Source organism: Prunus avium, chromosome 4 (assembly GCF_965620075.1).
Source record: "Prunus avium chromosome 4, drPruAviu1.hap1.1, whole genome shotgun sequence".
Taxonomy (NCBI): domain Eukaryota; kingdom Viridiplantae; phylum Streptophyta; class Magnoliopsida; order Rosales; family Rosaceae; genus Prunus; species Prunus avium.
Window position 1 is genome coordinate 13189668 of NC_142287.1, and position 27854 is coordinate 13217521.

General features: G+C 37.5%; 1 protein-coding gene across 1 annotated transcript; it reads left to right on the forward strand.

The window, feature by feature from the left end:
• The first annotated feature begins 4229 nt into the window (after nt 1-4229).
• LOC110770068 (zinc finger CCCH domain protein) lies at nt 4230-17242 on the forward strand. Its single transcript, XM_021974150.2, has 12 exons — nt 4230-4435; nt 4715-6159; nt 6971-6978; nt 8975-9147; nt 9692-9752; nt 9855-9953; nt 11243-11337; nt 11575-11688; nt 13793-13860; nt 14916-15026; nt 16038-16269; nt 16988-17242. Exons 2-12 carry the CDS (start codon nt 4823-4825, stop codon nt 17096-17098), a joined length of 2409 nt encoding a protein of 802 aa, XP_021829842.2. The 5' UTR covers nt 4230-4435; nt 4715-4822; the 3' UTR covers nt 17099-17242.
• Nucleotides 17243-27854: the final 10612 nt, after the last annotated feature.

Sequence of the window (27854 nt, forward strand, 5' to 3'; positions counted from 1 at the left end):
CAGCTGCCTCAGAACTCCCATTTTCAACCATCTCCTTCCTTTCCTTTCTTCCTTTTTTTTATGGCCAGGTATGATGAGGGAAAGAGAATGGGTATGCATGCTGGTTCAAATGGTGATCTGCGCTCCAATATCCCTTGGTCCTTTGTAAGTTTTTACTTGAAACTTGTTCCTCCCATGTGCTGGAACTTCCCAGCAACTCTGCATAGTGAACCTCTAGACTTTCCTTCGTGGCTTTGTTCTTCAGCTAGGTGCTGGAGCTTTGCAGCTCTTCTATTGTAATTGTATGGGCCAAGTTGGTTTATTGAGTAAGTGGGCTATCTCTATCAAGCATTGGGCTTTTTTGGTTGAGTCAATAGGCTATTTTGGTTGGGATATTTTCTCTTTTCTGCTCACCCACATGTTTGGGCCTAAGAAATGGGCCTGAGTTCCGAGGCTCCCAAGCAACCCCGGGACTTCCATTTCTTGGCCTATCAATGGGCCTCATGTCAACTTATTACCATCCATACCACAACCCACTCAAGCAAGCCTTAGGCATCTTGCATGGCTTGGGCCCACTTAAGCTTGTAGCGTGTCGTGTTACTTATTTGCTTGACGTGGCATGTGTGTAAGCGCATATGAAGAACTTTCGCGTGCCCAAATCGGGTTTCTTCTCGGTAAGGTATTGCATTGGGCATAGAATTTATTTGGGCCGAACCGTGGATTTTTTGGGCCTCAACACTAGTTACGTAGGTGAAAGATATATATTTATTGGAGTTTATTTTTTCATTTGAAATTGGCTCTGGACAAAGGTGTTATTAACATTATCATTTAATTGGGCTCTTGCTGTTCATCTTGTTCAGCATATTGATTCCTCATGTTTACACCGCCTTACTAGTTTGCTGTAGGATTAGTTTGGTCTCCTTAGCCAATTTGAGAATTATATGTGTTGTGGTGAAAATGTGCAGGGCATTTTAGTAATCAAATTAATTTGGATTTTGATTCATGAAAATTAGTAAACAATAACAATGTGAATTAACCCCATTCCTTTGCTAATTCCATATGTTTAGTAAACAGCTTAATGGGAGTGATTCTTTCCATATCGATTCAATACTGCCCTAATTCCTAAATTCTCTGATTCCTTACTTTCTCTATTACTGATATGTAAACATGCCCTTATTATATTGACACACCCACCCACCCAACCTCTAATATGTTTCCCTTAGAGCACTTCCACCCATTTGCCATGGCAAAGGGTAAGAGCAAGTAAGAGCGGTTAATGTTCACTTGAATAGTATATGACCTAGCAATTTTTTTTGTGCTTTTTCACCCATTGTCATGGCAACCTAAGGGCAATTACTATTATATGGGATTAATTTTATTTATATATATGAGATTAATAAATAAAAATTTGATAGGTATGTATAAAATATTTGAAGTTTTTGATAATTTTTCAGAAAATTTTTCAATTTTTTAAAATAATTTTTCTTGTGTTAATTATATTTTTGGTCAATGGAGTTTGGGTTGAAATCAAATTTTGTCATCGTGATTTCAATTTTCCTAATTTCGTCACGTAGTTGCAGCAATTAACAAGTCCAGTCCAATTCCTCAATTCAGTAAATTTGCCTAATTAAAAAAATATTTAATATGAAATTAAAATAATTAACTTAAAATAAACATTATCTAAAATAATATATTTTTTAAAAATTGTAACAACAATTAAAACCATTAATCCCGACCGAATCCCCCCAGTCGTCATCAACCTCACCCCAAACTAGAGGTGTTAAACGATATGAGCCGGCCCAGCCCGTTTAAATGAGGCACAGCACGGCACGAGCACGAATATTAATGAGCCGTGCTCGGCACGGCACGAAAACTTGGGCCGGGTCGGCCCATGGCCTGACATGGGCCGGGCTTGGCCCGAGCCCGCTTCAAGCACAGCACGAGCCCAAGCACGAGCTCAAGCCCGGCCCATTTAGCTTTTTTTTTTCTTCTCAAAAAGTCAAAATGCAATAATTTGACATCTAATGTCATTGTTTATATATATATTTTTTTCAAATCATAAACATATATTTGATGTCTTTCATTTTAGGGAAATTACTTGGGTCCTTAATTAATTAAACATATCAACTACAAATTAATTAAACAACATTGGACTTGATATCTAATCAATACATATGACATATACGCTTCTCTTGTAATCAAAGCAAGATATTTCTTCACATATAAAATAATAAGTTGTTTAAATATGGAAAGTTGAAGTGGACTTTGTTGAGTTGGACACTTTTTGCCCTCCGCCCCTTCATATTTTTTGGATGTTTGATTGATTAATGTTTTCAAATAGTTCATCATTTCTTGCCTCTAATTATATTTTTAATGTTTACAATTTGAATTATCTAGTGGAAAAAAAAATCAATTGAAAAATTTTCAAATTAAATGGGTTGGTTCTTGGTCCCGAGTATGGCACGAGCACGAGCACGGGCACGGCATGAGCCCGGCCCGGCCCCGGCCCGTTTCAATGTGGACATGGGCTTTGGGCCTGGCCGGGATAAATGATTTTATTAAATGGGCTGGCACAGCACGGCCCGATAAATTAAATGGGTCGGCTTAGCACGGCACGAAAATGTTAAAAGTACGAGTTTAAATGGGACGGGCAAGCCCGGCACGGCCCGTTTGACACCTCTACCCCAAACCCAGTATCTTCGCCGCCTATCCTTCTTCTTCCTCCTCCCACCCACACACCAAAGTTCTACTCTATCTCTCTCTCACAGCCTCCATCACCTCCGACGAAACTCAGCCATCTCCGACGAACTTGATCTTTTTCCAGGGAATACCCAAATGCTGCATATGAATCTACATGAATTTGTTTTCTCAGTCTACATGAATGATGAATCTACATGAATTTTTTTTCTCAGGGAATACTCAAATACCCATTAATCGTGCCTCATATGGGTATTTTTATGAACTCACAAGTTTTTGCTGATTATTGCTATGGGTCTTCTTTATAAACTCAAAATCTCATACTCTGGATGTTTGTGAAATTGTGACTATTACTGAACCCAAAAATTTATAAGAGTTTTGGATGTCTATGGCTATGAGTAATTCCTGAATTTGATGGATGAGAGTGAACAAAACACAAGCTTTATATCTGTAACCTATCAAAATGTTAACAAATAGATTTTGGATTTCTCATAGTTCCTCCATTTAAAGAAATGTATACAACATAATCAATTATTTTGCACTCCAAACTGTGTATTTTCTAGGAGGGTTTGATGAGGAAGAATAAGAGGAAAGGAGACATTGAGATGTTCTCATGTGGGAGGAGGCAGTCGATCTGTGGTGGGGATAGGAAGAGAGAGAGGTAGAGATAATTTACTTTCGATTTATTTATTTTAAATATTTTTTAATTAAGCAAATTGACGGAATCGAGGAATTGGACTGAATTTATTAACTGTTGCAATTAGGGTGACGAAATTGGGAAAATTAAAATTGCAGTGACCAAATTTGATTTCAATCCAAAATCTAGTGACAAAAAATGGGCCCGTTTGGTAACATTTTCGAAGAATGTTTTCTTATAGTATTTTCAAAGAATGAAAATAAGAAAACGAATTTGCATTTTCAGGAAATGAAAATGCGTCTGGTAGATTAATAGAAAACATCTTCAGAAAACAAAAACAATGAAAACGTGTCTGGTAGTACAATTTGAAATAATAATATGTAAATTATTTTTATGAAAACGTTTCCCATTAGAATGGAAACAACTTTTTTTCTATTTTCTACAAGTACACATGAACTTGTTTTCATTTTATGAAAGCATTCTCAGTGTTTTATGTTTTTGGGGCACCGAACATGTTTTTGCCTCATTTTTGTTTTCTGAAAATAAAAATAATCCTTTAAAACGTTATCGAACGGGCCCTAATTAACTCATTTTTCTTTGTTGAGTTCAGTGCCTATCTTGGGCCTTATTCGGGCTAGATGTCACCCTTGGAGCAGATTTTGGGAGAGTAGGCCTTTTGCCTGGGCTGGGCTGTCCACTGGAGATGCTCTTACGCCTATTTATTTATCGCAAAATTCTACATTATTCATTTATTGCGAAATTCTATAATAAGTCCTCCATATATGGACCTTAAAAGTGGAACACACATTTTAACCACACATATTCCAAAAGGTGTATTTGATAGTGTAAGAATCAAATAATCTAACGGCTAAAACTATGTCAGTTGAAGACCATATAAATATGGACCTTAATATAGAACAACTCTCCATTTATCACCCATCCCACCTCTTCGAATCTATTCGTCCAAAAAAATCCTCTCCGAACCCTATATCTTCCTTCACCTTATGCCCCAAGAATCAAACGTGGGCTCATCAGCTATAGCACTCTCCCTCATGTGCCCTCGATTGCTCGTGTGCTGTCGGCGGTCAGGTACTGTTCAGTAGCAGCGACGTCGTCTATCAGGTACTGTTCTCTCCTCTAGAACTGAGTCGTTAAATCTTTCGTTCCAGATCGATACCGGACCGCAAGTACGCTCGATCCAGATCGAAATTCGTAGGGGGTTGAGCGAATTAGGCAACTATGGACTAAATTTTAGTGATTTCTCACTTATTACCTCTATGTGAAGTGCGTAGTTTACAGTTCTCGTTGTCTGGGTTCTGTGAATAATAATATCTTTGCGGTCTGAACTACAAATTAGATGTGTTCACCCTCAAATGTTTGTTTCAACACCTGTTTATGCAGTTTGCAACATCCATTGCTCCGGTTATAAGAAGGACAAGGGAAGCTGCTGCTGTTATAATTTTTGTTTTTCAGACCAAGTAGGGTACATAACATTGTAGGAACTTGAGCATGAGCGGTGCACCTAAAAGACCTCACGAAGAGAGTGGTCATTCCTCCTCTTCAAAATACCCACATGATGATTCAGGAGCTTACCCGAAGCTGTCATCATCGGTTTCCAATGAGTACCATCCTCCCTATGAGATGGCTCAAGATTCTCGCTTGCCGAAGATTCCCCGTACAGAATCCCGTGACCCAGATAGAAGATCTCCCATTCATTCAATATATCGAATGCCATCAACTTCAAATGATTTGCATGTAGATCAGCCTGCTGCTTCTGAAAACAGATTGGAGTCCAGAGATTCCAAGGATACTAGAGATCTTCGGTTTGAGAACCGAGACACAAAGACGGAGACAAGGGAGTTATACAGTGAGTCAAGAAGGGATACACAGAATGCTAAGGGTGAAAAGGATGTGAGGTATGACAGTCGAGGGGATGACAATAAGGAGACGAAATATGAAAGGGAGAATTTTAATGATCTGAAGGCTGACCTGAAAATGGAAGGTTATGGTGTGGCCAGTAGTCACCTGAATTGGAAAGACTCAAAGGAATACCATAGAGGAAAACGGTATTCTGATGCCCCAGCTGGAAGTGCAGATACCTGGCATCGCAGTAGTACACAAGGCCATGTTGAGGTTGGAAAGGAAGTCCCTGTTACTGAGGAGCGGGATCATGTAGAGGCACATGAGGCTGTTGGGGAAAATAAATTTGATTCTAAAGGTGAGGATAAATTCAAAGAAAAGGATAGAAAAAGGAAAGATATGAAGTACCGGGAATGGGGAGACAGGGATAAGGAAAGAAGTGATCGTAGGAGCACTATTCCAGTAGCTAACAGCAGTAGTGAGTGTAAAGAACCAGCAAAAGAAGAAAGAGATGCAGAGAGGTGGGAGAGGGAGAGGAGGGACACCGGCAAAGACAAGGAAAGACTAAGAGAGAGGGAAAGGGATCATACCAAGAAAGACCCATGGAATGGAGTAGAGAAAGATGGTTCAAATAATGAGAAGGAAGTGGGGGACGGGTCTATTAGAGTGTCAGAACAGGAAATTCTGCCAGCAGATCAGAAGAAACAGAAAGATTTTGATAGTTGGAGAAATGTTGATAGGGAATCCAGAGATAGGAGGAAAGAAAGAGATGTTGATGTTGAAGGAGATAGAACTGAAAAGCGCAGTAGGGGCTATGACAAAGAATCAGATGATGGATGTGCAGATTGTGAAGGGGCTACAGACCGAGATAAGGAAGTTTGTAATTATGGAGTTCAGCAGCGTAAAAGGATGCAACGGTCAAGGGGTAGCCCTCAGGTGGCAAATCGTGAGCTGCGCTTTAGGTCCCGCACTCAAGACAATGAAGGGTGTGTTTAAATATTTTCCTTTTCCGTTTCTTATTTTATTTCAAGTATGATGGGTTACCGATTTCACATATTCAAAAAAGTATGTGAAAATATGCTCTAGTGTTTTGATATTGCATAGATAAACTACTAATTTTGAACCTAAATTTAGTAGATTCATAATTGTGTTTGTTTTGCATATGGATTCAGAAAAGCTATTCGTCTGTAGTAATCTGTGCAATGGCTACAAGCAATATATTTTCTAGGTATATGCAAAATTCTTTGGAAGTGGAAGATCAACCCTAATATTAAAAGCATAACTGGTGTGAAAATAAAGTGGCAGTTATCTCTCCACTTCTTTATAGGATATTTGTTTATTGAAATTAATTTTACTATAGTTATCATAAGTCATTCGCTGAAAGGTTTATCTTTTAATTTTGTTTTTACTGATTCAATTTGTAATTTGGTGGTGCGAATTATAAATGATAAACATATTTGTTACTGCGATCACTTTATTTTTTATCATGAGTCATTTGCTAAATGTAATGGCAGCCCCAGGTAATAGCTTGGTAAAGCATAAATCTTATAATACCATTATAAATTCAAGAATCAAGTTTAAATGAAAAGTATACTTTTCCTTAAAGCGTGCTTATTATTTAAGTGAAATATCAACGTACAGCTATCCTTGTTTTCTTCAGCAAAATGTCATTCGTCAGCATACAGTCAAATTGGTTTCATGTTGAAGTTAATGGATATTCATTTGTCTTGTGATGGAAATGTTGTCCCTCGTTTCATACACAATTTAATGTTGTTTATGTGTTCTTGTATTTTGCAGATCCCAAGGTGTGCCCTTGTATTCCTTTTTCTTGCAACAAGAATTTTTTTGTTGGTGAAGTTCTGTAGATGTCAGCAGAAATTTATTTTGTTTGTGCTCTTCACTTTACCCTCCAATAAATGCATACATGTATATGTACAACATCCCAACCCTATCCCTTGTTCATAAATAATTTCTTCCATTCTTATACACATTAATTTATACACACATAAGTCTGCACTTATAGTTTTACTGTTGTCACTGCTGTTTGATTATATATACAAAAACCAGAGGTGTTTGTCTAAATGAAGCTTCAGCCTTGATGTGATTGAGGCTATTTTGGTACATATATTCATCTTTCTGGAATTCAATGTGTTGCTTTTGATGATCGCAATTATATCATCTACATTTAATATATAGGCTTAATCCTAATGGGTGGGATTTCAATATCATGATTAAAGGTTTGAGTATATGTCACTGGAAAAACATTTCTCAGGGTTTTAGCTTTTTCTATCCTTACCTTCATTTGTGGTGGGGAATGAGATTTAGAACAGCTTTTTCGAGTCTGCCTCCATTGTTGTGCATATCCCCCTTGACTTTGTAAGCTTTCCGACTCTCAAATTATTCCATTTCCAACATGGCTGGAATTTTAATCTTCACAGAAATCTGACTGGTTTGGAGATTGTGGTGGGGAATGAGATTTAGAATAGCTTTTTTGAGTCTGCCTCCATTGTTGTGCATATCTCCCTCGACTTTCTAGGCTTTCTGACTCTCAAATTATTCCATTTCCAACATGGCTTGAATTTTAATCTTCACAAAAATCTGACTGGTTTGGAGATTGTGGAGCTGTCTCCCTAGTAGGAGATTGTGGAGATTGTGGACCTTTCATTTTGGTAGACTGGATATAAGATTTTGGAAACTTGGTCCTGTGGGAACTTTGCATGTAAATCTTGTTATAGTAGGTTGATAGATTAGCCACCTCTCCCCAATTTTAATCCTTGCACGATTTGGTTGATTAAAATACCATGTTAGAGGTGGGGTTTACTCTGTTATTTTGTCAGATTGGAAAGCATATTTTCTGTAATTCCTTGGAAATTCTGTTTGAGTTAATTACAAAAGCATCCCCTGATGTTTGACTTTGTTTGGCATGTAATATTAGTAGAACCTCAAACAAACAAGCATTAGATGATAGTGACAGAGCATGTGGATGGAAAATTGCTGCGCAATCCCATTTGAAATGAAGGGGAGAAGAAAACTACTCTGTTGACCCCAACTTCTCGCCAGTTCGATGAATCATTTACTGATCAACACTAAGGAAAAGAACCCTAAATGACATGCCCAAATCTCATGTCTTTCTCTCAATTTTATCTCATGCTTGCCCTCTCATTCTGGTGGTTTCAGTGTGGACAATGTTTGCTATGGTTGATGCTGGTTGGTTAAGGGTTGTCTTTCGTGCCCAAAAATAAGCCTCTTTCATAATTTAAAAAGTCTTCCCTCTGCCCCCATGGTGAATTAAGGTCTGAAAGAAAGGAGCCTTCCCCTTTACCCTCGTGGTGAAGTAGTCTGGTTTGAAAGAAGGGAGCTCTGAACTTGTCTGGAATTCGGAAAGTAAGAAGCAATAAGAATAATTGCCTGTAGAGTCACATGATTTATTGAATCTAAAGAGACAAATATCCATAAATAAGCATTTTCCTAGGGAGGAAAACTTGTCAATGATTTCACAGCCTTCTTTTGGATAGGCGGACAAGGGGGGATATTATTTTTTTAGGGTCAATGTATGTTACATTGTTATAGAACACTGTGCATGATAAAACGTCTTAGCTTCTAAATTCTTTGAAAATAGGTTCCATTCTAGTTATTTTTTTTTACAGATGCGTACTCAAACTGAGCAGGAGAGAGTTAGAGTGTTTTCTAGTCATGTAGTAAAAAGTTTTCTTAGCTTTTCTGTAATAGTCAACATCAGTATTTTGTATTGCATGGTTATTGTTGCACATTGGTTGTGTGCTAACACTGCTATTGTTTCAGGTAAAAATGAAGTATCCTCTGTTGTTTATAAAGTTGGCGAATGCATGCAAGAACTGATAAAGTTGTGGAAGGAATATGAAGTATCTCAAGGTGAAAAAAATGAAAGCTCTCTAACTGGTCCAACCCTTGAAATTCGGATCCCAGCTGAGCATGTTACCGCAACAAATCGCCAAGTAAGATCTAAATTATGTTCATACGAAATTGGGATACAATGTACTTGTTTTCTTGTATTTTCGTCGTGATAATTTTCTAGTGCTCCTGTGTTCAAACTTTTTTGTATATTTGTGTTTATGGTTTCCACACAGAGTATTGCTCATTGTTTGTGTATTCCTTTGAATGTACTTGTTTTCTTGCATTTTCGTTGTGATCATTTTCGAGTGCTCGTGTTCAAACTTTTTGGTATATTTCTGTTTATGGTTTCCACAGAGTATTGCTCATTGTTTGTGTATTACTTTGCTTCATATGTGGTATGTCAGATGTGAACACAATTCTGTAGGTATTTGATATTAGTAGCTATTCTAGTCTTCATATATGGTTTTTCATAATTTTTAATTATTAATTATTTTATTTTATTTTAAAACACGTTTCTGTTACTAGGTGCTTTTTAGAGTGTAGTCATTTTTTCTTTCCAAATTAATTGACTGCCTTTATGGTTTGGCAACTTTTGTACATTTGTTTGCCCTTGTGAACCAATTTGTTTAATTCCATTACATGCAGGTTAGAGGTGGCCAGCTGTGGGGGACAGATATATACACAGATGATTCAGATCTCGTTGCTGGTATGTGGTTTTAGGGTTGGTTTCAGTTAGTAGTGAGTCTATATGTCATATGACCTGGTCATGTATGAAACTGAGTATTAATGGTTCAGTGTTGCTTTCCAGTTCTCATGCACACAGGATATTGCCGACCAACAGCGTCTCCCCCACCTCCTGCAATCCAGGAGTTGCGTGCTACAGTTCGAGTACTACCTCCACAAGACTGTAAGTGCATTTCTTGCTTAGTGTGAATAGGTGCCACTATCAATGTCTGTTACTTACAAAGAATATGGATATGGAAATTTGATTGAATGTACCTCGAATTTTGATTTAAAATGATTTAAAGCAATTGTTTATTCGTTGTACTTGTGATGTTGAATTAGATGAACAACTCAAGACTACATAGAGTTCCTAAATACGAATATCATTAATCATTCATTCATTTGCTTACCCAACAATTAATACAATAAGTATCCCAATGGTTAATACATATAAGCTCTTTTTCATTCATTTATTTATGAAGAAAATTGCTTGATTTCAATTTAAAATGTTTATTAAAAAAAAAAAAATTAAAATAACATCAAAGAAGAAGAGAGAAATAGGTAAAGAAATATAAATAAGTAATTAGCTATCATTAATTAAAGGATCAGTTAGTGAGTTAGAATGTGGTGTCCCATCCTTGATGGTTTTAGGGAATGACTATAGAGATTTCCCGTCGAGGTCATTTCAATTCTTTGTGGCACTTGGTCATCCAGAGTAAAATATGGCTTACATGCAAACAACTGGGATTGAGGCATGAGTCAGTGCTTTGCAAAGCATTTCTGAAGGACTTTCTGTTTTCTCGTCTAATATTCATGTTCTTGTGGAGGGGGATAAAACTCAATTTTGGGAGGATTACTTGGGTGGGAATTGAAGTGCTTTTCCCCTTCTGTTCTCCCTGCTCTCCTTAATTGAGAACTTCTCACTTTCATCCTTTAGAGCTGATGGAGAGTTTGCTGTGTCTTTAGGTTTGTTTTCTTGCGAGTCATTTCTTGATTCTTTTGTTATGCATGACAACTTCTCCCCATTCCTTACGATATGGAAGGCCAAAGTGCCTCCCAAGGTGCACTTGTTCATGAAAGGGTAAATATTTGTGAGGTCCGAATCTGGTGGTACATGTCTAGGGTTTTTGAGGGTATTAGAAGGGCTTATGGGTGTATTGATGTCAGCGAACTGGTAATCTTGGAAGCTTTCCATCTGTTAGTTAATAATAAAAATTGCTGAAATTTGGGTCTTTGGTTGCTAGGTTTATTGTCTATTTAAAGGGGTTGTGCTTGCGGAATTATAATTCTAAGTGAAGAAAAGATAGTATTCCCTATATTAGATGGTAATGAAAACCCCACGCTGTTTGTTCCAATTTAATGGCACTCCACCAGTTATTCAATTAAAAAACCTAAGCTAGTTCTTTTTCATTTACACACACTCCGAAGAGTAAATTAATGCTTTGTTTACTTTTAATTCTAACATTTTATTAGGTTACATTTCTACTCTGAGAAACAATGTTCGATCTCGAGCCTGGGGAGCTGCGATTGGTTGTAGCTACCGTGTTGAGCGCTGTTGCATCGTGAAGGTGAGAAGAACTTAAAGCCAATTTATTTATCCTTTTTAAGCGTGTGTGTGTGTTTTTTTTTACCCTTTTTATGTAATGGCTAAATTATATAGTGCTTCATATGATTTTGCAGATGCTAAGTACATATTTAGGGACTTGGATTTAATAATTTGTTAGCATGAACTGGAAACTAGTGGTTTGTAATGATTCTTCTGGGCTTATAGCACTGATGCTTCTTCCTAATTATTTGGTTTTCAGAAGGCAGGAGGAACCATTGATCTTGAGCCTTGTCTTACGCACACTTCTACAGTGGAGCCTACCCTTGCTCCAGTGATTGTTGAGCGTACAATGACTACAAGGGCTGCAGCTTCGGTATTATTTTGACATCCTCTACTCAGCAAATGTTTTTTTATTTCTATTTTAGTTGAAATTTTTCTTCCTTTTGGAATATGTCCCCTAGTCCATTTTCCATTATTGCTGCCACTTTTAAGTTTTAATTTTTGAAACATGCAAACCACTGCTTAAGGAAGTTTTATTTATTTATTTGTAATAGAAACTTGTCTTTTGGATTATATGTCCTATTTCATTTGCCGTTATCTGCAGCAGCTGATTAGTTTAAATCTTCGAAATATATAAGTGGTTTGGGGATTTTCATATTCTCAAGTATTCAACATCTTGTGAAACCCTTTCCTGACACATAAAATACTGTGATAGAATAAGGCAGTGATCTGGAATTTACACTCAGACAAAAGAGTTGATTCTTTTGAACTGTAAAATGTGGTGTGTTATTGAACAAACCCTGAACAGGGTTTCTGCACACAAATATGTACTTGGGTTAGGAAAATTATTGTTGTAGAATTTACCCATAAGTTGTTGTAAACTTTGGAAATGCTATCTTACGCAATAAGAGTGACTCAATGAAGGATACCAAATAGTAACTGAATATGGCCCCTGCATTTATATGTTTCAAATGATTTACAATATTATCTGCTGCATTTGTGTGAGACCAATATTTTAGTTTAGAAATCTTTATGAAGCAGAGTTCACAATGATTTCATCCATACATATTGCTCCTAATATAACTTTTGGTAAACTGCTGGCAATTTATGTGTTGTGTCAAAGATCTTGCAACTAATTTTGACGCAGAATTGGTGTGGGCCTTCTAGCAATCCATGAGGCCTTTCGCATTTTGTATTATAAAGTGCAGATGTATTGAAAATGAATTTGAACGATGTTCAGAGTAGTTTACACTGGAAATCAATCAGCAATAGATTTTCCCAAATGCGTGAAACTTTCTTTCAATGTTTTTGCTTTGTTATTATTAATTGTATTTGCACATCACGTTGTTTACCTAGGTTCAGCTCTAGACATTCTTGATAATGTGCCCTTTTTGTTAGTGGGGTGGCATGTAGATCTATTATCTGGTAGGTTGGGCCTTCAGCTTTGCCCTCGTGTTTTGTTTTGAGTTGGCAGCAGGCAAGACTGCCGGGTTTGTGATTATTTGGAGGGTATTTGGGAATGTTTCATCATTTTAAAAAGTTGTTTATGGAACTAGAGTTTGAGGGGTCGGAGATGTGAGATGAGGTGGAGTTTCTCTAGAAGAGTTTATTGAGGTTGAATTTTGTTATTGGGTGTCTTCTGAGATCCAATACATCTTATTCTGGTCCTTATGATTCATGCGACTTAAATTGAATTTCCTTCCTTATGAGGGGTTAGGACTTTCTGCTTTGGAGGCTAAAGATAATGTTCTGAGGTGCTTGTATTCTTGGGCAATGAAGACTATACCCTGTTTCTTTCTTTGGTCAGATGGACTACCCTGTTGTTTTTTCAGTTTTTGTCTGTGTTCTGCCTTTAAGTTTGTAATTTTCTCTAGCCTTCAACGTTCATTGGCAATGGAAGTACGAAAGGCCTCTATGAGACTGGGTGGCGACAGCAAACAACCTTAAGCTTTATTTGGGGTGAACACATATACTTGTTAAACAATGCACCTCGCCTTACATTTTTCTTTGTTTGCTACGATGGGCTTATCCCTCCTAACTTTGCTATCTTTTCTTGATTAAATCTTAGCTAAGATAAGAACTCAACTTCTAATGCCCGTTTTGACCAATGTATGATTTATTAGAAAGTGCATGTCAAGTTTATCTCAACTGCTTTCAACATTTTTTTCAAGTTAATGCAAAAGGTGCTATCACTTAAGTTAATTGTAATTTGTAAAACAGTATAACCATAGTTAGGCAGCGCCACCATAACCAATTTAAAGTTTACATGCATATGCATGTGCTCTTGAAAAAAAAATCGTTTGTTAAATTTCAACATCAGATGATTTTTTATTTGTGCATATGTTTAGATTTCCAGTCATTACTCCAGTGCTATAGTTTCATACTTGGATAGTATATGTGTGTATTGTCATATGATTTTACAAGCCTTTCAGCAATCATCACTATTTCCCAGCTTACATAATGGCTTTATTCTTCAGAATGCATTGCGGCAACAAAGATTTGTACGAGAAGTTACAATACAGTACAACCTCTGCAATGAGCCTTGGTAGGCCACATCTTTCTTACCCTTTAATTTTGTTGAGCCTTGGTTTTCAAATGCTTGTATTATCTACAAACTTGCATTCTCTTTCATTATGTGGAATGAATTTGAGACATGTGCTATATTTTAACCCAAGCAACGACATTCTCAGTCTGTATAACTATCTAATAATATATATTATATTATAGCGGGGGTTCGTCTGAATGCTTAATGGTGTTTATCATATTTGCATCTGATGCCTTAACTCCCTCAGTTCTCTTGGGCAGCTGTTAGATTCTTTGAAAATAGCTGTCTACTTTTAATTTGTTGATGACTCACCTTGTTATATGTTCATTTTACAATATAGATTTATGTTTTATGCGTTCATAATACTTTTTTTGGTTAATTATATTACACTAGGTTGATACTCATTTGTTCGTTTATGGAGACATTTTTTTGGTTTTTTTTGAAATCTATCCCCCATATACGTTAAACAAGGTTTTTTTTCCACTAAATATGAACCTCAATGAACCTCGTTTCTGTTTGGATCTGATTTAAGTTTTCTTTTCTTTTTTAGAAAAAAGAAACTCTTGATTTTCAAGGCTACAGACATTCAAGGCATCTAATGAATAATCCTTGAATCTCAGTGTTAGTGCTCTTGTAGGAAAAACTTCTTATCTTTTTAAAATTGCATCTTGTGCTGTCTGTAACACCTCAACCTATGAATGCATGCTAATTGCTTCACCTCAAATATATTGTGTGCAGCATGGCAACTATTTTTTTCTTTTTTCGGAAAATATTATTAAAGACTACGCACAATATGCTCATGAGAAAGCTACAGCCAAATTATAATAAGAAAGAGCCAGACCAAACACTCTAATCCAATAGGACGCAGCTTATGATGTTACCTGATTTGGAATTTTGTTATTGTAGTTTTCTCAAAATTTAAACGTTCAAAGAAAGATTGCTTTTTTTTACTTCATCTCACGTGTTTTGCTGCTCATTTTTTCTTTTACTTTTAGTTTCCCTATCCATCAATGATTATTGCACCTTCCTAAGTTCGTTCTTTCAAATTTCTTCAGGATTAAGTACAGTATAAGCATTGTTGCTGACAAGGGTTTGAAGAAAACTCTTTATACTTCTGCGCGTTTGAAGAAGGGAGAAGTTCTTTATTTAGAAACACATTCACACAGGTATAATGCTAATTATATATTGTACTATGTATCTGGGATTTGAACATGATCTGTTTTGAGGACTAATTTTGATTCACATATTTTTCTTCATTTGTTTTGGCTACTGAATGTTACATAACATAGGAGATGAGTTACTTGTAAACGAGGGAAAATGTATTTCTAGTTTGTTTAGCTAAACAATATAACCAAGGAGAGTTTGTTTGCTTGTAAAATACGGATTTCTGTCTTTATTCTTTGTCTTTCCCCCTTTTTACGTTTCTTCTTATTTTCCCTGATCTTCTTTGGTTTCATGATCATATATTCCTTTGGGATTTGGCAATATGTGTTTGTGATATGGTTCTCTCTTTTGTTAATATTGAATTTGTACCTTTTAATTGGTAGTTCTTGTTTATTTTCCCTCATCCAATCCCAGTATGGTTCTTGGTCATAAGTGAATTTATAAACATTTAGTTAGGGAAAAAGATAAAACAGAAACTGTATCTTGGTGGTGGGTGAGGATTCTCAAGATGCTGCAATACAAATAATCAGAAGAATTAATTGAGTTGCTTATACAGAAAGTGATGTAGGATCTTGTTGCTCATAATAACTTTCAAGGTAAACTTTTCAGAAAGTACAGGAATTTTTTTTCTGGGGGCCATATCTGGATGGAGAATTGTGATAACAAGAGTTTCAGAAGCTGGGGTCTGTGGTGTTTTTAGAAGATCATTATGTCTCAATGGGGGGAGGGGGAGCTCCATGGGCTGATTGGAATTGTTGGCTTACCATTTCTAGTATGCAAGACACTGGAATTGGTCTAATTCCTTGATCCCTTGTTATAAATGACCATGGGCAAGCATTTGAAATCAACATTAGTTTACAGCATTTAACTGAGTCTGAAGCAGTTTCTACTTGAATCATTTTCGCCCATCCATTCTACCCAAAAAAAAAAAATTATGAGCCTTACAGAAAATTATGTAGAATGTTGTGAGCAAAACATTATTCTTTAAGTGTGTTGTATTTTATTATCCGAAGGTATGAGCTTTGTTTTACCGGAGAGAAGATGGTCAAAGCTACACAGCTATCACAGATGCATGAAGGCGAGACAGAGAAAAGTCAAAATCATGTATCGCATTCCACCAATGGTGAAAGAAATGATTCTGATCACATTATGATTGATGTCTTTAGATGGTCTCGATGTAAAACGCCTCTTCCCCAGAAGGTCACGCGGTCAGTTGGGATCCCACTGCCCCTTGAATACGTGGAGGTACTTCATATTGTTATATCCTTCATTTTGAGTTCGTGCATATTATAGAATGGGTTGTTCTTTAAAGAAACATTCATTATTGAACAAATTCTCTGTAGATGTCATTCTGAAAATTATTTCTTTAAGACGCCATTTTGCTTTTTGAATTCCTTTGCCCACGTGAGGTTGGCCCTCTTTTTCTTGATCAAATTTTTTGCAGCCAGTGACTGCCCACTTTACTAACTCTGGTTTGCTTGGACCTGTGTCAAATGGAAAACATTGCAGTGCATGGTGACAAAACTAAATACCAAAGTTTAATAATATTTCAAAAGCAGATAATCTTTATACTGAAGTTCTGTGATTTTGTTTTCTTGCTTCACTGTATGATGTGGGGATGTTGAAAATCTTTATTCAGTGCCATCCAATCTTGCATGTTGAAGTCTTTAGGTGAATATTACAAATTGCTATTGTTATCAATGTCGCACACACATACACGCGTGCGCAAGCCTTCTTCCTTTGAATCTGTGCTAAAACAGAATCAACAATTTGAGATCATCTACTTTATGAGAGAAGGTATTGCCTATGCTGCTTGGTTTGGTGCCTCTTGATGGGTTATATGTGAACTAGAATTCTGATACACGCTTTTAGATGCATGTTGCTGCTAGTTCTTTTGTTGATAAATTTCACCCTTAATATATTGTTACTCGTCATAGTTTTATTGAGCTTTCTTCCTGGTTAGGTGTTGGAGGAGAATCTTGACTGGGAGGATGTCCAATGGTCACAGACTGGTGTCTGGATTGCTGGGAAAGAATATACACTTGCTCGGGTGCATTTTCTGTCAACAAATTAACCTATGTTTTATATTTTTCTCAATTTGTTCGAACAACAATGTTTCTTGACTTCTTTGCCATCCTGATTTAATGTATGGGTTTGGTATAATATATTTTACTCAATGATGACGCTTATACAGTTATATATATTACTATTTATTTCCTTTTCTTTGTAATTATAAGCATTTTCCCGTGTAACTATGATCTCTGATTCCATTTCGGGAAAAATAGACAATAATTTACCAGCACTAGGGAATAGATTTGATCATAATTTCTTGGAGAAGCATTCAAGCTTTCATCAAGCTGTTTCTGTTTCTCTGAACATAATAATTCAGTTATAAAGACGAGAAGTCGGAGCTTTTCCTAATTTCTAATGTGCATAACAATATTTCCATTGCAGAAAATTAACTGGGAAATGCCGTCAATGAGGTTTAATTCATTTGTTGCTCCCCAAATGACTAATGACATGTTTACTAATTAATAACATTAAAGTAACTCGAAGGTATTTTTATTAAAGAGTAATGCCAAACGAACTCTAAAATTAACTGACCACTGTTGAGGCCCAAAAAATCCATGGTTGGGCCCGAATAAATGTCTGGCCCATATTTGGAGCACATGAAAGTATGACATACACGAGTCATACTCCGCACGCCATGCTAAATAAAAATCCGTCATGCTAGAAATTGAGATTAAAATTATAAAATGCATTTAGCTCTGCAAATCCATGCCAATTATCCTATCAAGCGTAATATTTAAAAGCATGCCAAGCAACATGTCATACCAAGTGGGAAATTATTATTTCACACCCAATCGCACTACAAGCTTAAGTGGGCCCAAGCCACTCGAATGCCCGGGGCTTGCTTGAGTGGGTTGTGGTATGGATGGTAATAAATTGTCATGAGGCCCATTGATGGACCGAGAAATGGAAGTTTCAGGTCGCTTGGGAGATTCGGGACTCAAGCCCATTTCTTAGGGCCAAATGTGGGTAAGCACAAGAGAGAAAGTAGCCCATTGCCCCAATTAAAATATCCTAACCAAAAGATAGCCCATTACTACAACCAAGATGGCCCAACACTTGATAAGCTTAGCCCATTTATTTGACAAGTCATTGTTGTCTCAAGAAGCCCATACAATTAGCATAAAAGTCAACAGGAGCCTCAGCACTTGGGTGAAAACAAAAGCTACGAAAAGGAGCAAAGGTGTCCATGTATGCAGAGCCGCTGGAAGCTTCAGCACGTGATGGGGGAACAAATTTCCAGCAAAGGCATTCGAAGGACCAAGGGATTTTGGCACGCAAGGAAGGATGCCATCCTTTAAACCAGCAGGCGCACCCATTTTCTTTCCTTCATCAGATTTGGCCATGGAAAGAGGAAGAAAGAGGAGAAAGAAGATGGATGAAAATGGAAGCTCTCCTCTGAAGCAGCCGCCGGAAGAAGCCTGGAGCTCCCAAAAATCTTTGATTTTGTGGGATTTGGCAGAACTGATTTTTGTCACCATGAGGTAAGTCAAGAAAGAGGAGAAGAAAGGAAGAGGAAAGCTTAGCTAGATTGGGAAGAAACCATTAGGGTTTCTTGGAGAAGACCCATTCCCAGCAGCTATAAATAGGACCCTTTCTACCCAACACAACATAACCCACAACCTTCAGAGAGCAAGCTTCCTCTCTCACATGCAAATCCAGTAATTTTCGTGCTTTGCTTACCCATTTCCCTTAGCTCCCCTGTTCTGGCAGATTGGCTGCAGCTTTGACAGAGTCACTGTCAAGCTGCCGGAAACTGCTAAGATTACCCACAATTCTTCATAATCCTTCTCCCACTTCATCAAACCTCCTTAGAATCCTTTTCTCTTTCCCTTAGAACCTCTGCCCCTCATAGGAACTCACAGCTCTCTCTCTCAAGTGCTAAACTCATGATAATTTTGCTCCCATGCCATAATCTTCTCATGCAAAGCTAGAAGATTTATCTGTAATTTGTCGTTATTTTCATTGGTAAAGGTAACCAAGGAGTTTCCTAAAGCGTCATCACCCTTTCGAGACATCTTTGGGGCTTAATCTTCGAACTCAGACACAAAGGGGACACTTGCATCAGATTGCTCCTTGCAGCAGCCCTGCCCACTTGCTGCCGGAAGAAAAAGACCCCTACAACCACACTCTATTACTAAACTATTTATTGAATTACTAATTTATCCTTATATAAAATGACCAAAAAGAATATATTGAATTGTGTACCCCAATGTATACACCCTCCTTAAGACTTGAAACATGTTCATTGATATAATTATGGTCAATTCTTTAATTTTAAATCTTTTAAAGTATTTAAAACTAAAAAATAAAGTAAAATAAAAATAAAAACTCTCTCCTTCCTGACCCACCCCACCTTGAGACCCTATTCTCTACGCCACCCCCATCAACAACCCTAGTCACCATTTCTCCTTCAACTCCACCAGCAACTCATTAAAACCCAATTCTCAAATGCAACAATCCAATCCCAATCCCAATTCAGATGTTTCCAAAAAACCCATGGTGGTCGTGGTGGAGAACTACAATTCCATGTGGTGGTGGTTGCATAGGAGAGAGAAAGAAAAGAAGAAGAGGAAGCTGCAACGTCGATGAGAGAGAGAGAGAGAGAGAGAGAGAGATTTTTTTGGTTAAAATATTATTTTACTTCATTTTTTATTTTAAATACTTTAAAAGATTAAAAATTAAAGAGGTCTACCATGAGTATTTTTAGTAGTTAAATAAGTTGTACTTAGTTAATTTTACATTTTAATTTAAACATTATAATGTACTCAGTTAATTTTAGGGTTCGTTTAGCAGCACTTTTATTAAATTGTTTGGATTCAAAATGAAAATGTAAATGACTCCTATTAAATTGTCTAAATTGTCAAGAATTGAAAATGAAAACTAGTTTGATTACAAAAGGAATTATATTTTACTTACAACTTGATAGTTTTAGATCTTCAAGTGGTGTAGATATGGGCTTAGTCAAGTTGGCCAGAGGCTAGAGTAGATATGTTCTTCACTCTGCAAACGGATTTGAATCCCCTCCCATAATTTAGATTAGATTAAAGTAGAATATCGCTTGTATAAAAGAAATTTAAATAAAAATCTTCAAGGGGTAGATTACTCTCTTTGATAATATTTATGATACATGATATATTTTAAAAATATTTTCTGATAATTTTGACTATTTACTTGCAGTATATTTAATAATATAAACAATAATTAGATATTAAATAAAGCATTCTATCCATAAAATTATTTCGGAAATATATATCTAATGAATTAACAGAAAAATACCACAATAATATGGCTAAATTGTTCCTAAAAACTAACAAAAGATATGAAAAAGTTACTGTACTTTGTTAAGTTGCAACATAGCATGTACCTCTTCGCGAAGATTGGAAATCACTGTTTTTGAAAAAAAAAATTGTGGATCTAAAAATGTGTTTGGTAGTGTAATTCTACAAACGTTTTTTTGAGAACAAAAATAATGAAAACGTTTTTGGTGTCAATATTTAAAAAAAGAAAAAAAAAACAAAAAAAAGAAAGTAAATATACTTTTGATATAAATATAAGTGTTAGTTCAAGTGTGAAGAGGTTAGGAATAGTTAGTTAGTGTTGGTGTATTAGGAATTAAAAGGACTCGGACTTAGATTGGAAAACTTTGTTGAAACAAAATTTTGATTTGATTGAAGTCAGCAAGTGGGTAGTTAGATGGATAGACAATTGCTGTTTTTCAGCTTAAGAGCATCCGCAATGGTGAGGATCATTTCAATTTTATTCCAATAAATTGAACTTTTGTCTTGCTGTGGTAAAGTTTAGTTCATTTTAGAGATTAATATTTCATTTCAAGGATCAATAGTTCATTTCATAGGTCAATAAAATGAACTATGAAATGAAATTCATTTCAATAAGCTAGCCCACCATAATAATTCTACAGTCTCTCTCTTACATGGACAACATTACTTTTTAAATTTTCCATTACATTTAATTAGTGTAAACTATCAGAAATTTTTTTCCCAACGCCGATCTACACATTTGAGGGAACAAAAGTACAACTAATTGGAGACGTGACTCTACTCGTCATTGCCGCAGGTAAGACCCTATTTCATAGTTGTGGATCCACCGAGCATGTATAATGCTATAATGGAAAGAAATTAGATTCATCGATTGGATGAAGAAGCATCAACATGTTGCCAAGTGATGAGGTGCCTATCCGAATATAGGAAAACCATCGTTGATAACAACATGGATCAAGTAGAGGCCAGAAGATGCTACAGCATAGCAACAAGTCTTAAGGCCGCGACTTTGCAGCAAAGTGAGGGTTTGTAGCAATTAACTAAGGACCTACTAGAGCAAGAAGAGAGATTATTTAGAACTTCCAACGATCGAACTGCTCATGGAGAAAGTTTTGGATCCTTCTTGTCCCGATAGAAAAGTGTTGGTGGGCTCCCTCCTACCTAAAGACGAGGTAAAATCACTAATGAAGTTATTAAGAGAGAATAAGGACGTATTTGCGTGGTCACACTCAAACATGCCAGGGATCGACCCAGAGTTGGCCTGTCATCAGCTGAACGTCGATCCAAACCACCTGTTGTACCAACAGAGGTAGAGGAGGTTCATGCCTCATCAGAACCAAATTATTAGTGATGAAGTGGACCAACTACTCGAGGTGGGATTCATTCGAGAAGCGTGGTGTTCGACCTAGGTCTCGAATGTGGTCGTGGTAAGTAATAAGGATGGGAGATGATGTGTGTGCGTAGACTACATCAACCTAAACAAGGCACGCTCGAAAGATTGCTATCTGATACCAAAGATCGATCATATGGTAGATGCTACCACTGGATATGAGCTTTTCTCATTCCTATACTCTTATTTGAGGTATAACCAAATCCCAATGGCAAGTGAGGACCAGGAAAAGACAGCCTTCATCATTGAACGGGCTTGTATTGTTACACGGTGATCTTGTTCGCATTGAAAAATGCAGGGTCGACGTATCAAAGATTATGAACGGAATGTTCAAATACTAGATCGGCAAAACGATAGAGGTCTACATCAATGACATGGTCATTGTAGGGGTCTTTTTCTTCCGGCGGCAGGTGGGCTTAGCTGATGAAATTGTCCCCTTTGTCTGAGTTCAAAAATTAAGCCCCAAAATGCCTCGAAAGGGCAGCAGGGCCTTATGAAGTATTTTGGTTACCTTCACCAACCAAAACAACAGCAACTTACAGATAATTTCTTCATGCTTACAGATAAAATCTTGGGCTTGGCATGAGAGGCATGTGGCATGGAAGCAAAATCAACATGAGTTTAGCACTGAGGGAAAATTAAGTGTTTCTAGGGGAAAGATGGGGTATTAAGGTAGGAGAGGAAAGGGTTTTGCAGAGAGGTTTGGTTGAGATTGAGGGAAAGAGAGAAATGGGTGACTTGAGTATCACTTCCGGCAGCTCGTCGGTGACTCTGAGCAGCCTGCCAGAAGAGGAAAAAATGAGGGGAATAAGGGTGATAGACCAGCAAAGCACGAAAATTACTGAGCTTGCAGGTAGGAGAGGAAGCTTGCTCTCCCAAGTGTGTGTTGTGTTGGGTAGAAGAGGCCCTATTTATAGTTGCTGGGGTTTGTTCTTCTCCAAGAAACCCTAATGGTTTCTTCCCAATCTAGCTAAGCTTTCCTCATTCTTTCTTCTCCTCTTTCCTGACTTACTTCATGGTGGCAAGGTCAGCTCTTGTCCAATCCCACAAAATCAGAGGTTTTGGGTGCTCCAAGCTTCTTCCAGCGGCTGCCTCAGAAGGGAGCTTCCCCTTTTCACCCATCCTCTTTCTCCTCTTTCTTCCCCCTTCCATGGCCAAATCTGATGAAGGAAAGAAAGTGGGTGCGCCTGCTGGTTTAAGATATGGCATCCCTCCTTGCGTGCTAATATCCTTTGGTTCCTTGAAGGATTTTTGCTTGGAACTTGCTCCCAAGCCTCCCAGCAGCCCCTTCACGTGTGGACTTCCAACGTTCCTTTGTGGTTTTGTCTTCAAATTGAGTGCTAGGTCTGATTCTGCCTTTTTATTCTAATCTCATAGGCTTTTTAAGTCCACCACATGATTCATCCAATGGATGTGATATTTTGATCAAGTGTTGGGCCTTTTAGTTGGTTCATTCTAATTGGGGCAATGGGCTTATTTTGGTTGGGCTATTCTAGTTGGAGCAATGGGGCTATTTTGGTTGGGCTATTCTAGTTGAGGCAATGGGTTACTTTCTCTCTTGTGCTTACCCACGTTTGGGCCTAAAAAATGGGCTTGAGTCCCGAGGCCCCCAAGCGACCCGAGACTTCCATTTCTCGACCCAATCGATGGGCCCCATGACAACTTGTTACCATCCATACCACAACCCACTCAAGCAAGCCCCGGGCATTTGAGTGGCTTGGGCCCACTTAAGCTTGTAGCGTGACGTGTTGCTTATTTGCTTGGCGTGGCATGTGTGCAAGCGCGTATGACGAACTTTCGCGTGCCCTAATCGGGCTTCTCCTCGATAAGGTATTGCATTGGGCCGAGAATTTATTTGGGCCGAACCGTGGATTTTTTTTGGGCCTCAACAGTCATCAAAACCCAAGAAAGATCCCAGCATGTCAAACTTCTGTAAGAAGTCTTCTACACATTGAGAAACTATCGAATGTGGCTTAACTAGAAGAAGTGCGTGTTTGGTGTTTCGTCAAGACAGTTCTTGGGGCAAATAGTGAACAAGCGAGGCATTGAGCCCAGCCCATCGAAGGTAGAGGCGTTGTGGAATATGCCTAATCCAAGAACACATAGGGATGTGCAAGTTCTAACTAGACGAATAGCGGCCCTTAGCCGATTCATTTCGAGATCGTCTGATTGCTGCAAGCCATTTTTCTAAGCAATTCAAAACAAGAAAGGAGACATATGGCGACTAGAACAAAAAGAAGCCTTTGAGCAACTGAAGAAATACCTTTCCAATCCCTTAACCCTGACTATTTTGAAGCAAGGGGAACCCTTGTACCTATACATGGCTGTTACCGAAATCACTGTAAGTATTGCACTGCTAATGGAGGAGAATTCAATCCAACAGCCCATATTCCATGTGAGCAAGAGTCCAATTGAGGTTGAGAAAAGATACCCAGTTGAGAAGCTCGTGTTAGCTTTAGTCATGGCCAAACGGAAACTTCGATAGTACTTCTAGGTGCACAAAATCATCATATTGACAACCTAGCCAACCAAGGCAGTCTTGTCCAAACCAGACCTTTCGGGAAGAGTTACAAAATGGGTTGTCAAGCTCGGAGCATTCGACATTAGATACCAACCCAAAATAGCCCAAAAGAGTCAGGTAATTTCCAATTTCCTAGTAGAATGCTATGCATATAACAAACAGCAGGGAAACCATGATGAAATCGAGGAAGCTCCAAACAAAGACAAGGCTCAATGAGAGTTGTATGTAGATGGATCATCTAATTAGGCAGGACCAGGAGTGGGAGTCGTCTTCTCATCGCTCGAGGGAGTGAACCTGGAGTACTCGGCGCAATTGGATTTCCCAATTTCAAACAACATGGCAGAATACAAAGCCCTAGTACTATCACTTCAACTTGCCGAGATGCTGAAGGCGAGACGCTTAGTCGTTCATAGAAATTCTCGCCTCATAGTCGGCCAGACAACCGAGGAATACACGACTAAGGATGAATGAATGAGGGCGTATCAACGACTGGTAAAGGATTTAACCAACAAATTTGAAAAGATAACATTGGAACGAATACCAAGAGAGATGGATGGTCGGGCAGATCGCTTGACTTATGTCGTATCGACATCGATGAAGGACATGAGGGTTACCCTGATGGAACTCTTATTGAATCCCAGCATACCAGTCGAACCTGGAGTTATGCAGATTGATATCGAAGAAGAAACATAGATGATTCGGGTCATAAACTATCTCACGAAGGGAACCCAACCTGACAACCCGATTGAGGCGAGGAAATTATGAATAAAGGCCACAAGGTATGCCATTATAGATGACACGCTATTTCGTAAATCTTTTTTAGGGTCGTATCTTAGATGCCTCGATCCACGCAAAGCCGAATGGTTGCTAAAGGAAATACACAAAGGGTGGGAACCACACGAGTTGGAGGAGCATAGCCCAGAAAGCGCTAACCCAAAGATATTGTTAGCCTTACATGGCCCGCGATGCAGAACAATTTTCAAGAAAATGTGACATTTGTCAAAACCGTGCACCCCGACAGCCAGCTGAGGAGCTTAACCCTATTGTGGTACTCTGGCCTTTGGCCAGTTGGGGGATGGACATAGGGAAGAAGTTCGTCCTTTTGGCCACTAACTATTTCACTAAGTGGGTAGAAGTTGAGGCTTTCAACATGGTAACCCAAACGGATGTGGTAAGATTCATATGGCGCAATATAATATGCCGATTTGAGATACTGAGAGCCATCGTGATAGACAATGGAACTCAGTTTGACAACCGCAAATTCAAAAGTTACTGTGCCGAAAAATGGATCATTCAATAGTTCTCGTCTCGAAGTTGCCCTCAAGGAAACGGGCAAGCTAAGAAAACTAATAGCACGATCTTTGATTGCTTAAAGAGATGGTTCGAACAACGTAATGGCAAATGGTCGAAGGAACTATTGAACATATTATGGGCATACCGCACTACCAAACGAAAACCAACCGGCGAAAGCCCTTTTTTCTTGGCTTATGGAACTGTGCTCTCCAAGTCAAGAATAATGAAAACATAATGTTTTAACTTAAATCAAAATAGAGTCCAACTAGGAAAGAAATCTCAAGAGATAAAATCTAATCATATTAAAAATAAGATTAACATAAAAAATACTTGAGTGAAAATAACTCCAACTAGGAATCCTATTGTGAATGCATGATTATGTCATGATTTATCTGAAATCAAGTTTCTCATATCGGTCAAGTCATGCTTCGAAGATCCGGGGTTGAATGTGTTGCGCCAAAACTTCTAGTAAACAATATTCATATACTAATTCCCAACCTATGCTAGAGTCTAGGAAATGACAACACAATTTTCATACTAACACAATGCAACTTTTCACATAAGGTATTATTATTTTATTCAAAAAATAATATTTTATTTGTCCTCGGTTAAGAACATGACTATTCCCAATTGATACATACCAATTCGTAAAAGTTATGTAAAGTCATGGGTCCCACAATATAATTTCCATTCAATTATTAAAAAAATTAAATATAAATATAATTTTCTAATAGAAATTCTTGGATCCGTCCTTGGTTGTGTGCAAGGTGAATCAAGGATTCGATAAAAAAAAAAGGTGAATCAAGGATTCGATAAAAAAAAAAAGCTGAATCAAGGAGAGAGAGAGAGAGAGAGAGAGAGAGAGAGAGAGAGAGAGAGAGAGAGAGAGGGAGGAGATTTGGATGTGGATGTGGTGGTTTGGAAGAGAGAGGGGTGGTTGGGAGATAGGTTGGTGGTGGTGACGGCTAAAGAGGTGTTTGATTTTGTGGGAGCGGAAAGAGAGATTGAACAATTAATTTTGAAGAGAGGGGTGGGAGGGGAGTTAGCTTAGACCAAAATGGCCCTCCACATGAGGGGCACATGTTCAATAAATAACGGATGTTAGAGGATTTTGATAGAAATTGGATATTGTCTTTAAATTGCTTGGAATTGAAAACCACAAAGGCGAAAGTGACCAAATTGAAACCGTAGGGACCTTAGTAGTAAAAATAACAAACCACAGGGACCAAAAGTGACTTTTTGCCTTAATAAAACATTTTATTCTTCTAAATAGCAGTGAAATTGAAAAAAAGGAAAAAAAAAAAGAATAGTAGTGAAATTATGGTGTGAGATATTTTTCCGTGATTTACATGAGAGCAACTTCATACTATTTTGTTAAGGAAAATTGTAAATAACAGACAATTACTACATATCATACTTGAAAAACTGTTTTCTATCAAAATTTGACTAAGTATGAAAAATGAACTTTTGGAATACTAATGTATTCAATGATATTTTTGGCGGTTTATTATCCATACATTTTAAATAATCAAACACAATTTTATGAGATTTTAGTATAAAGAATACATTGACTTATTAAGGTATCAATATTGGTATAAAATGTATCTTATACTAAAACTGGATTTTAATATTTTCATTTGTTGGGAATTTGATTTTCTAGTTTTTTTATTGAATCCAAATGGGGTACAAAAAGACAAGACATTTATTTAAATATTTAGAATGAAAATAAGGCAATATAAGGGAAACAAAAAACAACAAGGCAATGAGCGGGCTTACTCAGGCCTCGAGCCGGCGGTTTCAAAACCTAAGCCCAAGCCCTATCCAAACTTAGAACAGGGCGAGCCTAACGACCCTAACCATCGGGCTAGGTTGGGCTTTAACCCATTAAACCTCGGACTACCCACTTCGGCCACGAGCCGAGGGCCAAATGATGACCCATATCTAAATAGTAGTGAAATTATGTTGCTAGATATTTGTCCGTTATTTCCAATTTCCCTAATCAACATGAGAGCAACTTCATCCTCATATTTCACTATATTTACGCGGGGATAGAAAAGTCATTTGACAAACATAATAATTATAATAAACACAATCATAATTAAAAAATCTTTAAGTCGTCACAGTAAAGAAAAAAGATGTCTTTCTCCGCGCGCGCTGAGAGGTATAAGATGAGTCTCGGGTTTCCCTAATACACTCCCTTTGTTTAATACAGAAATCATTCACATAAAAACTGTAACGCAAAAAAAAAGTTTAATTAAACCAATTTCTTTGGGTC

Bases quoted from the DNA above. Each gene is read 5' to 3' on its own strand.
- LOC110770068 (XM_021974150.2), top strand. From the start codon at position 4,823: ATGAGCGGTGCACCTAAAAGACCTCACGAAGAGAGTGGTCATTCCTCC. The intron at 11,689-13,792 runs GTATTATTTTGA...TTTATTCTTCAG, and splicing joins CTACAAGGGCTGCAGCTTCG to AATGCATTGCGGCAACAAAG. The intron at 16,270-16,987 runs GTACTTCATATT...CTTCCTGGTTAG, and splicing joins TGCCCCTTGAATACGTGGAG to GTGTTGGAGGAGAATCTTGA.